At 37.7% G+C, this 13,168-nt stretch overlaps 1 protein-coding gene across 5 annotated transcripts in view; it reads left to right on the forward strand.

The window, feature by feature from the left end:
- KMT2C (lysine methyltransferase 2C) overlaps positions 1 to 13,168 on the forward strand; it is a 233,321-nt gene that overhangs the window by 97,108 nt on the left and 123,045 nt on the right. For all 5 annotated transcript variants that reach the window (XM_017863662.1, XM_017863658.1, XM_017863659.1 and 2 more), the window contains exons 7-8: positions 2,717 to 2,888; positions 4,715 to 4,829. In XM_017863662.1, the coding sequence (XP_017719151.1) occupies positions 2,717 to 2,888; positions 4,715 to 4,829 (287 nt within the window). The remainder of the gene's footprint in view (positions 1 to 2,716; positions 2,889 to 4,714; positions 4,830 to 13,168) is intronic.

Consider the following 13,168-nt stretch of genomic DNA (forward strand, 5'->3'; position numbering starts at 1 on the left):
ATAGAATGTGTGCAACCACACAAACATGAATAGCAGGTTATGTGAGGTGTGTGGCAGACGACCCACCATGATCACACAATAGGGAGTTGTTCTAAGATTCAGTCGGAAAGGGAGATAAGGGCCTTTTTGCCTTATACTTGAAAATTCCGATTTTCTTTTAGGTGAAAAATGAGGTATTGGTAGAGTTTTAATTTATACAGGGGTTAACAATTAGATTTACATTTTTGAAAGATTGTTCTGGATATGTAGAAAATGATTTAGAGAGGATGTCAGAACCATAACTATAGATGGTTTGATGCAGAAGATAATGCAATTAGCAAGACAGAATATTAGGTAGGTACAAAGGTAATTGCGGTCTTTGCCATTAAAAGTAATGTCAAAAACTGCAATTACTTTTGCACCAACTTAGTATGATAGACTAAACTATAAACATATAAGGAAGAATGATGTATAGGAATTTAATACATAAGAATTGGGATCTGGCTGGATGTGTTGGGTTAGGGCTGAGTTCTGTGTCAACAATGATACTGAGGTTTCTGCCTTTATCCATTCTTGAGAAAAATGGATGATGTTTTGGTTTTTTAAAAGAGTTTCACTTTTGAGCAGTTGAGTTTGAATGTTGTTAGAACATCTGGCTATTGAGATCCAGTAAGACTTGAAGAATAAAGGTTTGGGGCTTACGAAAGACTTCTAGGGCCAATAATATAGATGTGGGAATCATGGTGGCATTTTATGGTGTGAGAGTTGATGTGATCACAAAGGGAAACTATGGGGGATTAGGAAAGAAGGAAAAGGATGAAATCCTAAGAAACTCAGCATTTAGAAAGATTGTATAGGTACAAAAGCCAACAAAGGTGGATGAGACGAAAGTAGGGGAAAACCTAAGGAGAAATTGGGAGAGAGTTGCCATGATAGAAACTAAGGAAGGGGGCATTTTAATGTGGAAGTGGCTAGAAATGCAAATGCTACAAAGTGCAAAAAAACCAAAGACTAAAAGGTAACCATCTGGTTTCCTGTGGGCATTGGCAGCCTCACTCAAGTAGCTTCAGATGAGTAGTAGGTGCTAAGCCAGCCTTTGTGAAATATATCAGAGGTCCAGCCAGTTTTTTTTGTAAGCCTGTTTTTTTATAACTGCCCTCAAGCGAGGAATTATTTTTACATTTTAAAAGCGTGTAAATAAAACAAAAGTCTGACTTTTTGTCAGAGACTGCTATGGCTCACAAAGCCTAAAATATTTACTATCTGGCCCTTTTCAGGAAAAGTTTGCAGACTCCTGTACAAATAAAGGAAATATATTTTTACTCTGTTTTAAGATGTTTGACTGGAAAAGAAAGGACGTATGAGTCGGAGAGGAATTGATAGGACTGACCAAACCTTCCAAAAATGGAAAAAAGGCTGAGTGCAGTAGCTCACACCTGTAATCGCAGCACTTTGGGAGGCTGAGGCAGGAGGATTGCTTGAGCTCAGGAGTTTGAGACCAGCCTGGGCAATGTGGCAAAACCCCGTCTCTACTAAAAATATAAAAATTAGATGGGTGTGGTGGCACATGCCTGTAATCCCAGCTACTGGGGAGGCTGAGGCATGAGAATCCCTTGAACCTGAGAGGCAGAGGTTATAGTAAGCCGAGATCACGCCACTGCACTCTAGCCTAGGTGACAGAGTGAAACTCGGTCTCAAAAAAAAGGAAAAAATAATGGTTCATATGCTTTGTGATACTTGTTAAACACAGGCATATTTATATATATTATCTAAGGTTGGTATGATATGCTTGACTGGAAAAGAAAGAACATATGAGTCAGAATAATAGGAATGATCAAACCCTCAAAAAATGCAAAGATTCATATACTTTGTGATACTTGTTATATACAGGCATTTTTTTTATGTATTATCTAAGATTGGTATGATTTTAGAATTTTCCTTCTTGTTTTGCAGTATGCATAAGTTTAATTGTATATTTGGCAGGGCAGTTTATCCTTATATTTATTTTCTGTTTTATATGTGAAAAGAACTGTTAGTACATTTTGTTTTAATCCACATTTAGGGATGGATGATGTCCATAATTGTGTGGATTTTAATGCTTTTACAACTAGAAATTAATATAGATGAATATATAATTAGTATATTAAGTAATGTGTTTATGTATAAATATGTAGCTTCTGTCTTTAATGTTCTCCTACACAAGACATTTTCCAGTAATTAAAAAAAGCCCTTATGTGATTTGAATAGTCTGTTTATGCTTAAGAAGCATCTTAGTTTAATTGATATTAACGTTTCTTGATTTTGTCTCTTATCTGATTTTGTAATTTCAAAATAAATTTAACATTCAAAGAAAATGTTTATGTTACACTGCAAAGTGTTTCTTAGTTGGTATTTTCCTTGTTGGTTCTTTCCAGTCAGCATATATTGAGCATTAATTAGGCATCCAGCATTATCATTGGCATTAGGAATAGAAAATTAAAGAACTGCTTATGGTCTCAAGTAGATATAGCCACAAATAATTGCAAAACTATACGATTAAGTTTAATGTGGTTACATTTAGATTAAATTCCCTAGTGTTTTTATTGATACCTCTTTCTGATTAGATGACAATTCAATGTGAATAACTTCAAATGTCTGAAAGGTTCATGATGCACATCCTTTCGAATGATTTTACTGTAAAGTCAGAAAAATTTTAAATTCTTATACAACAATTTCATTGTTTTACTGTTAATTATAGCAAAGGAAGATGCAAACTGTGCAGTGTGCGACAGCCCGGGAGACCTCTTAGATCAGTTCTTTTGTACTACTTGTGGTCAGCACTATCATGGAATGTGCCTGGATATAGCGGTTACTCCATTAAAACGTGCAGGTTGGCAATGTCCTGAGTGCAAAGTGTGCCAGAACTGCAAGTAAGTTTTAATTTCAATTCAAAGCTGTGTATTGAGTTTAAGAGGGATCCTATTACTCGGTGCTAAAGGTTTGTGTAATATAATAAAGGTTGTTCATATTTTAGCTTTATTCATTCAGAATGACTTCATCATACTTTAAAACATTACTGATATTAACATTTATATTATTTTGAAAAGTTTAAACAAAAGTGATTTTAATAATTTAAATTGCTCTGGTTGTCTAAAAAGCTAATTTAAATTTGCCAACAATTTAAAAAATAAGCGATGTTAACAATTTAAAACAAGCATTAGAAGAATAAAACAGCTTTTAAGGGGGACTGGGGAGGAGATTTAATAGGATTTAAACCTCTAACTACAGAAGTAGACGAATTAGAGTTGAACCAAAAAATCAGTCATGTGTTTGAATTTCCATTCCAGGAAGGACACTTTCTGTTATTTTAATGTACATCTGCATCTCTCCAAAAGTCACCTTGAGTAGGTCCTGGTCAGCATAATTCCAAAATGAAATATGTGGCATTTACAAATTTGTAAGGGGGTTATCTTTTCCTATTGTATTTCATCTCTTGGTCATTTCTCCAGTCTTTTCTGTGATTTCCCCTCGCACCCCCATGATTCTAATGGCCTCGATGGTTTGGGGATGTTACCAGCATCTTCATTTACAGGCTGAGGATTTTTGTTTTAACCAGCAAGAATTATGCCCAACTGCCATCATCAGTCTGTTTTTATTATTTAATTTGATAAGAAACAAGCATTGATATCTTAGAGTTATGTGACATAAATAGGACTGCGTACCTTCATATTTTGGTAAAAATTAGATAAAATATCAGTAAACAATTATTCGATACCTTGTATCTGCACTCAGTTTCTTGGGAAAGATTGAAAGAACTTGAAGGAAGAGTACTTGTTCTCCAAGATCTTTCCATGTAGCTGAAGAGATAAAACGTGACTTTTTATGTAGAGGTTGAACTGAATAATAACTGGAGGCCAACTGACCCATCTTCCTGTTGACTTCTATTTATCCCCCAGATTTCGTTCAGAGATTCCTCTCTCAACTCTTCTTGCATTCCCCATTTTTTCTTTTCCCTCCTCTTGAAATTAAAATCATAGTATCTGAAAGTGATTAATAGTCAAAAATCTCAACAGAGATGATGCTGTCAGACAGGGGCCCAATCTTTGGGGACAGAAGAGTGTTTAGAGAAAGGTTTTAGGTTTTCAACTGTAATTCTTAATAATTATGACAAGGTTTGTATTTTGAAATAATTATTCAGCATTTAATTGCTTAATAGACATTCTAAGCACTTGAACCTGCATTACGTTTAATTCTCATAGTAATCTTTATTATTCCCGTTTTATACCTGAAACTCAGAGAGCTTTAGTCTAAGTTGTTCAGTGACACAGCTAGAAAACAGCAGCCTGAATACAAACAAATCTGATGCCAAACTTGATCGTCTTTACATTATATGACAGTGTCTTTTCAAGATTTGTTCCTTTCCACACAGTAGCACCTAGCAGTTATAGCGCCTTCCTCTCAAAAGTTATATTCTAAAAGAAAAGATCAGAGGCTTTTCATCTTGCCTTAACCCTTCCTCCTTTGCAGGAATCCTAAAATGGCTAGAGCAAGTTAACCATAGGTGAGCATTGAGTAAAGATTAACGTTTAGGAGGTAATCCTTATGGCAGGGTTACCTCTGTTATTATCTGCAGAGACAAAACAGATACTGAGGTATTTATGAACTGTGCAGTTCCCAGGACTGATTATTTTCATGACTTATGTTACAAAACATAAGTTTAAAGATAAGGCATCATTAATGCTATCTTATTTTTTAGACAATCGGGAGAAGATAGCAAGATGCTAGTGTGTGATACGTGTGACAAAGGGTATCATACTTTTTGTCTTCAACCAGTTATGAAATCAGTACCAACCAATGGCTGGAAATGCAAAGTAAGTTGTTTATTTTTTTTAAATCCTCTGTGTTTTATATAGAGAACAGACAAATCGGATACTTATTCAAATCTATAAATTACCATCAGCTTTTTAAAAAACAGCTTTATTGACTTATAATTGACATACAATAAACTGTACACTCTTCAAGATAATGAACATAGTCATCACCGTCAAAAGTTTCCTGGTGCCTGTTGGCTTGCTTTGCGGCTGTTCAAACACCTCTGTCTTCCCAGTCTGCTTTTCCACTGTAGATTAGTATTCACTTCCTAGAATGTTTAATAAAAGCCTCATATAGTATATACTCGTTTTTGGTCTGGCTTCTTTAACTCAGTGTAATTATTTTGAAATTCATCTGTATTGCTGCACAGGTCAGTAGTGATTCTTTTTTATTACTGAGTGCTGGAGATACCACAATTTGTTTATTGAATCACCTGTTGGTGAACATTTGGGTTGTTTAAAATTTTGAGCTATTATAAAAAATGCCGATGAACTTATTAACTTACTTCCTACCTCACGTGGCTTCTGCACCTCCAGGGTGAGGTGTTCGGAGCCGGGTGGGGGGCAGTGGGGTGGTGGAGATGGCCCTTGGAATCCGAGGTGTGGTTTAGCTTTTAAGCTTAGTCTTCCTGGGCTACTGGTGCCGAGAGGTTGAGGGATGGAGATGACCCTCAGGTGCTGCATGGGCCTGGAGCGGGTTTTTCCTGGAGCTGGAGAGGGCCTGATGGCCCGTGCGCGGGAGTGGAAGGCACAGCATTGTCATTGCCCTTCTTGGAGTTGCTTTTTCTAGTGAGGAGGTGGTGGGCCTGGGAAAGGAAGGTGATGTGGCCAGAACCTCAGGTGCCCGTGGTGGGCGGGGTGGAGGGGTGGAGGGTGGGGAGGAGGTGGCTGCAGAAGCAGAAATTCTGCACCTGCGCCCTGCCCCCGCCAGTGAGGTTTGGACTTAGAGCTGAAAGCCGCATTACCAGGTTCTATTGTGGTCTTCAGCAAGTTCTATTAGGCTTCTGCCTGAGTGGTGGAGATTGAGGGGAGGGGCCTTCTCTCCTGGGGAAAAAAAGAGCTGCTGGGTAACTGTGCTCAGCTGTCGCTACCTGGGAAGTGGAGCCTGAGGGCTGAAGAATTGTGATGACCTCTGGCCTGCTTCCTCAGGTAGTTCAGATTCCTTCTCTTGCTGAATGACTTATTGGAAAGGAAAAACTCTGCTGTTTGACTGATTTGCATATTTATACTCTTCACTCAGTTCCTCTACTTGCCTTTTTACTTCTAATACGAAGTTGAATTTGTAATTCATTTTCTTTCCTTCCCTAAGGAAAAAGGACATTTAAGACTGTAAGTTTACCTTAGGCTATAGCTTTGGCTGAAGCCAAATTTATTGTATTTGTAACTTTATGTATGTATATACCTTACAGAATAGCTTTATCTTTTTTTAAGTTGTGCTGAAGTATGTTAATTTATGCTTTAATTTCATTTAATCAGAGAATTTAAAGTAGGTTTTTTTAAATAAATGTTTTGGTACTTGAAGTAGTGACTTTTTAAAGGTGTAGCATTTGTGTTTATTAATTTCTTTTAGTTAGATGAAGTCCTTTTACCTTATTTTTGACATGTTGATTTAACAAGTTGTTACAATTGACCACTATTAATTGTTCCTATCAGTTTATCATATTTTTAAACAAATACCTTGTGGCTGTTATTTAGCAAGTAGGTCAGGCCAGTGTTAGTATGTTGTGCTTTTTGCCAGTATAAAATTTTTCTTTATTCTGTGTAATGTGTTTTTTGTTGAGGGATCAGGAAGGGCAGGTATTTTGTCTTGCCTGACACTATGGCCACGTAGGGTGTTAGTTTGCCAGTTGAATAGTTATCTTTTCACATCTTTTTATTTTGGATTCTTTTGTGTTATTTTAAATATATCTTTTGAAAAGCTTAATAGAGGTATCTGGATTGATGGTTGTAATTGAAATGCTTGGCTATTTTGAGGCAAAATTGTTCATACAATTTCTTTTTTTTTTTTTTTTTTGAGACGGAGTCTTGCTCTGCCGCCCAGGCTGGAGTGCAGTGGCCGGATCTCAGCTCACTGCAAGCTCCGCCTCCCGGGTTCACGCCATTCTCCTGTCTCAGCCTCCCGAGTAGCTGGGACTACAGGCGCCCACCTCGTCGCCCGGCTAGTTTTTTGTATTTTTTAGTAGAGACGGGGTTTCACCGTGTTAGCCAGGATGGTCTCGATCTCCTGACCTGGTGACCCGCCCGTCTCGGCCTCCCAAAGTGCTGGGATTACAGGCTTGAGCCACCGCGCCCGGCCCATACAATTTCTTTCTATTTTTCTCTTCTTTTACTTCCTGCAATGATTTATAATTCAGAATCTCATTTTGTGAATGTAAATGATTATGAATGTTAAATATATAAATTTTCTCTTCTCCCATTCCCCACCGAAAATGAAGTTTTTATTCCCCCTTTCTCTTCTTTCTCTGTTTTGCTCTCTCGTACTAGTTCTCACACCTTGACACATATGCAAAAAATGTATTTCCTCTGTTAATTCCAACTTTACCTTCAATCTTTCGGAGTCTTGGTTATGTTCCTTTAAAAAGAATTATACATTTTCTGAAACCCTACATGTCTGAAAGAGACTGTTCCCTTTAGACTATAAGAATTTGGCATAGTATAATGTTTCATATTACAAATTTTTCTTTTTTATACTCTGAAAACATTTTCTTCAGTTTTTTCAGTTTATGCTGTCACAAGAAAAATCTTACTTTAAAAAATTTAATCATAATCCTTTTTTTCCTTCCTGAAAGCTTTGGGAGATGTGTGTGAGTCCCTGTCCCCCCCTGCCCCAACGCCTTTTAAAATATGTATTTACTTTAAAAATTACCTTCTTTACACTCTCTAATAGCATCTAGTAACTGCTGGATAATTTTTGTCTCCTGCTCTTAATCTTCTTTATTACGGTTTTCATTATCTTGAGAACTAGTAGAGAATTCTGGGTTTCTTTCTCAGCTTGTTGTGGCTCCCCTTTGGTGTGCTCCTTTCTAATTTGCTCTTTGTAATCTGCTATTCTCTTTCAGAGTGACAGAATTACATAATTTCTGGGAATACTATTGGATACTTAATCTTTTTATTCTGTTCTATGAAGGCACTATAATGTGGTGGTTAAAAGCTTATGCTGTGGAGTCAAATTGCAGCTTTTTCAGTTATTAAATTTATGATCTTTGGCTACCTATATAACTTCCCTAAGTCAGTGTATAGAAGGTTAATAGTGGTTACCTCACAGGGGTGTTGGATTTAATGAAGTGGTGTCTATAAAGTGCCCAGCACAATGCCTAACACAAAGTAAGCACAGAAACAGTTACCATAGAGTTTTTCATGGTTTGGAAGGTTTGTCCTTTGAACCATTTGAAGAATGATTGTATTTCTCTGCTGTTAAATTCTTCTGTAGTTCTCTCTGTAGTCTTGAGTCATAATTTGCTCATTTGTTTGCATTTAACATTTGAGTGTTTACTGTGTGTGAATATCACTGTGGTCAGGGCTGGAGATGTGGGGGCAAATCGGTGTGCCCCCAAGGGGCTGTCGGTCTAGTTTGGGGCTGCTCTCTAGTGAACTGGAGTCGGGGTGATCTTTTCAGGATCTTTATTGTAAACCAGTCGTTGTCAGATAGTTTTCTTTGTCCTATTTTTATCTCAAGAATGTCTGTCTGTTGGTATGTTACGCATTTTAGAAAATTTTACTTGAAAATAAGTTCAAACTCTAAAAGTTGGAAAAAATAAAAATAATACCCATATCCCATTTACTTAGATTCATCAATTGTTAGCATTTCATTATCATTGGGCATGCCCTCACTTTCTGTGTGTGTGTGTGTGTGTATGTGTGTGTGTGTCTCTATTCCCCCCAGTCCCCTACCATTTGAGGGTTAATTACATACCTTATGCCTTTTTACCACTATTTCAGTATGTATTTCTTTTTTTTTTTTTTTTCAGACGGAGTCTCGCTCTGTCCCCCAGGCTGGAGTGCAGTGGCCGGATCTCAGCTCACTGCAAGCTCCGCCTCCCGGGTTTACACCATTCTCCTGCCTCAGCCTCAAGCTCCGCCTCCCGGGTTTACGCCATTCTCCTGCCTCAGCCTCCCGAGTAGCTGGGACTACAGGCACCCGCCAACACGTCCGGCTAATTTTTCCATTTTTAGTAGAGACGGGGTTTCACCGTGTTAGCCAGGATGGTCTCGATCTCCTGACCTCGTGATCCGCCCGTCTCGGCCTCCCAAAGTGCTGGGATTACAGGCTTGAGCCACCGCGCCCGGCCTGTATTTCTTAATAATAGGAATATTCTTAAAATATCACAATCCTGCTATCAACTTCCTAAACTTACATCAGTGTAGTATGTTTAGTGATATTCCAATTATGTCATTTGATCTTATGTCGTTCATAACCTACCCCTTCCTCCAAGTAGGTTCTAGGATTTAGTTTTTGTCATTGGTATTTTTGAAGAATAGAGTTCTTCCCAATATACTTGTTTTTTTCTTTTTTCAAACAGAAATTTCCCCATTTTGTCTTTGATATCCACTTATGATTAGATGAGAGGCATGCATTATTGGCCAGAATACTGCAAAGTGCTGATCCATCCTCAAGGTATCACAGCTGGAAGCACATATTATTCCACTTTCCCTCATGGGAATCACCTGGTCAGGCTGTTGCCAAATTTCTTCTTTTTCCCCCTCCTTTGTATCTAATAAAGCAGTATGTGAGGAGACACTTTAAGACCATGCAGATATCTTGCTTTTCCTCAGAACTTCCTTCTAGATTTTAAAAACTTACTCCCTAGGCCAGGGGTGGTGGCTCACACCTGTAATCCCAGCACTTTGGGAGGCTGAAGCGGGCGGATCACTTGAGGTCAGGAGTTTGAGATCAGCGTGGCCAACATGGTGAAACCCTGTCTGTAGTAGAAGTACAAAAATTAGCCAGGCATGGTAGCAGCTGCCTGTAATTCCAACTACTCAGGATGCTGAGACAGGAGAATCGCTTGAACCCGGGAGGCAGAGGTTTGCAGTGAGCCGAGCTCATGCCACTGCATTCCAGCCTGGGTGACAGAGATAGACTCCGTCTCAAACCAGCAACAAAAAACTTACTGCCTGATGATGCCATTTTAACCTGCTTTCTTTTGGTTGCAAATGATGCATTTCCAGCTCTAGCACTCCCACCACATTTACCAGTTAGCCCTCTGCTTTCTTTTGTAAGCAAGAATACTTCTTTTACATGTTAAACTTACTAATTATTGATATCGACTCATGAGCTCCTATTATCTTCAGTCAGTCATTTAGAACTCATTACCTAATTATTTTTTGTGTTCAAATAGTCCCATGTTTGCTGTCAGTTGCTCCTTCAAGCTGGCGCCAGTGTTCTGCCCTCACCACTTATGTGAACACTTCATTATTTTTTGGTATAGTAAGATGTTACAAGCTCATCTTATACCTCCCATGCCCCAGTCCTGGAGTAAGTCCATTGTTAAATAAGTAACCCAGATTCCTTTAGTGGGGAATGGGTGCTGGGTGTGCTTGTTGCTACTGGAGGGTGTTTGCTTCTTCACCCTTTAACCTGGTGGTGTCAGGAAATACATGCATGTGTGTACACTTACACAAGCTTTTCCAACCCATGGCCCGCAGGCTACATGTGGTCCAGGATGGCTTTGAATGTGGCCCAACAGAAATTCATGAATTTTCTTAAAACATTATGAGGTGTTTTTTTTTTTGTTTTTGTTTTTTTTTTGAGGGGGGGTGGGTATGTGTGTGCATAGCTCATCAGCTGTCATTAGTGTTAGTGTATCTTGTGTGTGGCCCAAGACAATTCTTCTTCTTTCAGTGTGGTCCAGGGAAGCCAAAAGATTGGATACCCCTACACTTCCATTTGTACACATAAATATTCATATACCCTTACATATACATAACTTAGAAATAATGAATTTACACCAGTACCTCCAGTTCTTACCCTTCTCCACTGAGTTCTTTGCCTTCTCATTCTTGCATGTCTGTTCTTCTACAATAAAAATTCTGGGTTGCAGCAGCGTCAGCACATTTATTCAGTTGCTCAATCTAAAAAGCAAATCTGCTTCAGTTTGCTCTCAGTAATAGATTTTATTCCCCTTTCTTTTCTTAGTGATTTAATTTTTTAAATATAGAAGATAATAGTATACTTTCAAAACTCAAAGCTGTATAAAGTTTTACTCAGTATTGTCACTGCGTCTTGTTTATTACTTATACCCCATTTCCCTCAACCTCTTGGAGGTAACTAACTTCATTGTTTTCTGTTTTAAACTTCCTGTTATTTTTCCTCTAAGAATAAGAAGATATATTGCTCTTACTTTCACCGAAGGTAGCATGTTGTATATGTTCTTTTGCATGTTGCTGTTTTCATGTAATACAATCTGGAATCACTTCTGGCAAGTTAGGCAAGTTCAAGAGATCTCATTCTGCTTTTAAACAACTGCATAGCACTCCATTGTGTATCTGTGCTATGGGTTACTCAACCAATGGCCTGTGCTTTGGTATTTTGATAGTTTACAATATTTTGCATTATAAATGATTTTACAGTCTATAGCTTTGTGCATATGTATTTTTGAATTCTCAGGGACAAATCTATAGGGTAAATTCCTAGAAGCAGGATTATTGTCTCAGGAGTGTACATATATGTAGTTTTGTTAGATACTGTCAAATTCCCTTTCTTGGGGCTTATGGTACTTTGCATTGCCACTAGAGATGTATGAGAGAACTTTTCCTACATCTTTGCTAACAGGATGACTTGTTCAGCTTTTGAATGTTTGCCTGTCTTCTAGGTGAAAAGTGGTATGTCAATGTAGTTTTAATTTTTGTTTCTCCTAAGAGTGAAGTTGATCGTTTTTCCGTGTGTTTAAGGGTCAGTTTTTATTCCTTCTCGTGAATTGTCTGTTCATGTGTTTTGCCTGTTATTGAAGATTTTGGCATTTTTTCCCCCTAAATTTAAGAGTTATTTATAAGTTAGGGATATAAGGCCTTCATCTGTGTTACATGATGCAAATATTTTCTGCTAGTTTATTTGTTCTTTTTTTTTTTTTTTTTTTTTTTTAAACTTATTTGTTTGAGACAGTGTCTCACCTGTCTCCCAGGCCATAGTACAGTGGTATGGTCATAGCTCGCTGTAGCCTTGACCTGGGCTCAAGCAATCTTCCTGCCTCAGCCTCCCGAGTTAGCTAGGAGTTATGTGTACCATCAAGCCCAGCTAATTTTTTGCTTTTGTAGAGACAGGGTCTCACTATGTAGTCCCAGCTACTCAGAAGACTGAGGTGGGAGGATCACTTGAGCCCAGGAGGTCGAGGCTGCAGTGAGCCATGATCATGCCACTGTATTCCAGCCTGGGCTACAAAGCAAGACCATGTCTCTAAAACATAAATATATATATTTAGTGAGAGTTGATTGACATCTTGATTTTAAGACATCCTAACCGAGAACAAGGGATGTCTTCACAAGTTTGTTGAAGTCTAGTTTTGTGTCTTTTAGGAGTGTTTTATAATTTTCTTCATACTGATTTTGAACATTTAAGCTTATTCTTGAATATTTATTTTTCTGCTGTTATAAATGGGGTTTTCTTACTGTCCTTTAACTGGTTATTTGTGTGTGTGAATTCTGTTGTCTTTTGCATGCTAATTTTATATCCTAGTACTTTGTTGAATTCTTTTATTGAGTTTTTGAAAAATAGGATGTTCCAACTCTATTTACAAATAGAGTTTTGTTTCTTCTTTTCCTGGTCTTGTCTCTGCTTTCATTTATTTCCATGTTTGCATTGGCTCCGGAAACATGTTAAAATAGTAGTGGAGATAGTAGGTACCCTTGCTTTTTCCTGTCCTTAGTGGGAATACCTCTAGGGTTCCCCCATAAAATAAGATATTGCCTTTAGAATTGAAGTATTTATGTTGATCACATTAGAGAAATACCCATCCATTTTTACTTTCTCAAGAGTTATTAGGAATGGGTTTTGATTCTTCCCAAAGACTTCTTTCTTTAAGCATCTGTTGCATTGAAATGATTTTTTTCTCCTCCCTTTTAATTTGTTAAACTTTATTAATGGGTTTTTCTAATATTAAATATCTTTGAATTTCTTGTATAAACTTCACCTGGGCATAGTTATTATTTTCTTAATGTGGTATTGATCTGTTTGATAGTATTTTATTTAGGATTGTTTTTCTTTTCGCCTTCTCATTCGATAAAGGATAATACATTCTTTTAAAAAATATATGTATATGTATTCAAAAGATGGGGTCTCAGTGTGTTGCCCAGGTTGAATTCTACCTCCTAGGCTCAAGAGATCCTTCTGCCTCAGCCTCTCA

The sequence above is a fragment of the Rhinopithecus bieti genome, unplaced genomic scaffold (genome assembly GCF_001698545.2).
Source record: "Rhinopithecus bieti isolate Rb0 unplaced genomic scaffold, ASM169854v2 scaffold_70550, whole genome shotgun sequence".
NCBI classification, from domain to species: domain Eukaryota; kingdom Metazoa; phylum Chordata; class Mammalia; order Primates; family Cercopithecidae; genus Rhinopithecus; species Rhinopithecus bieti.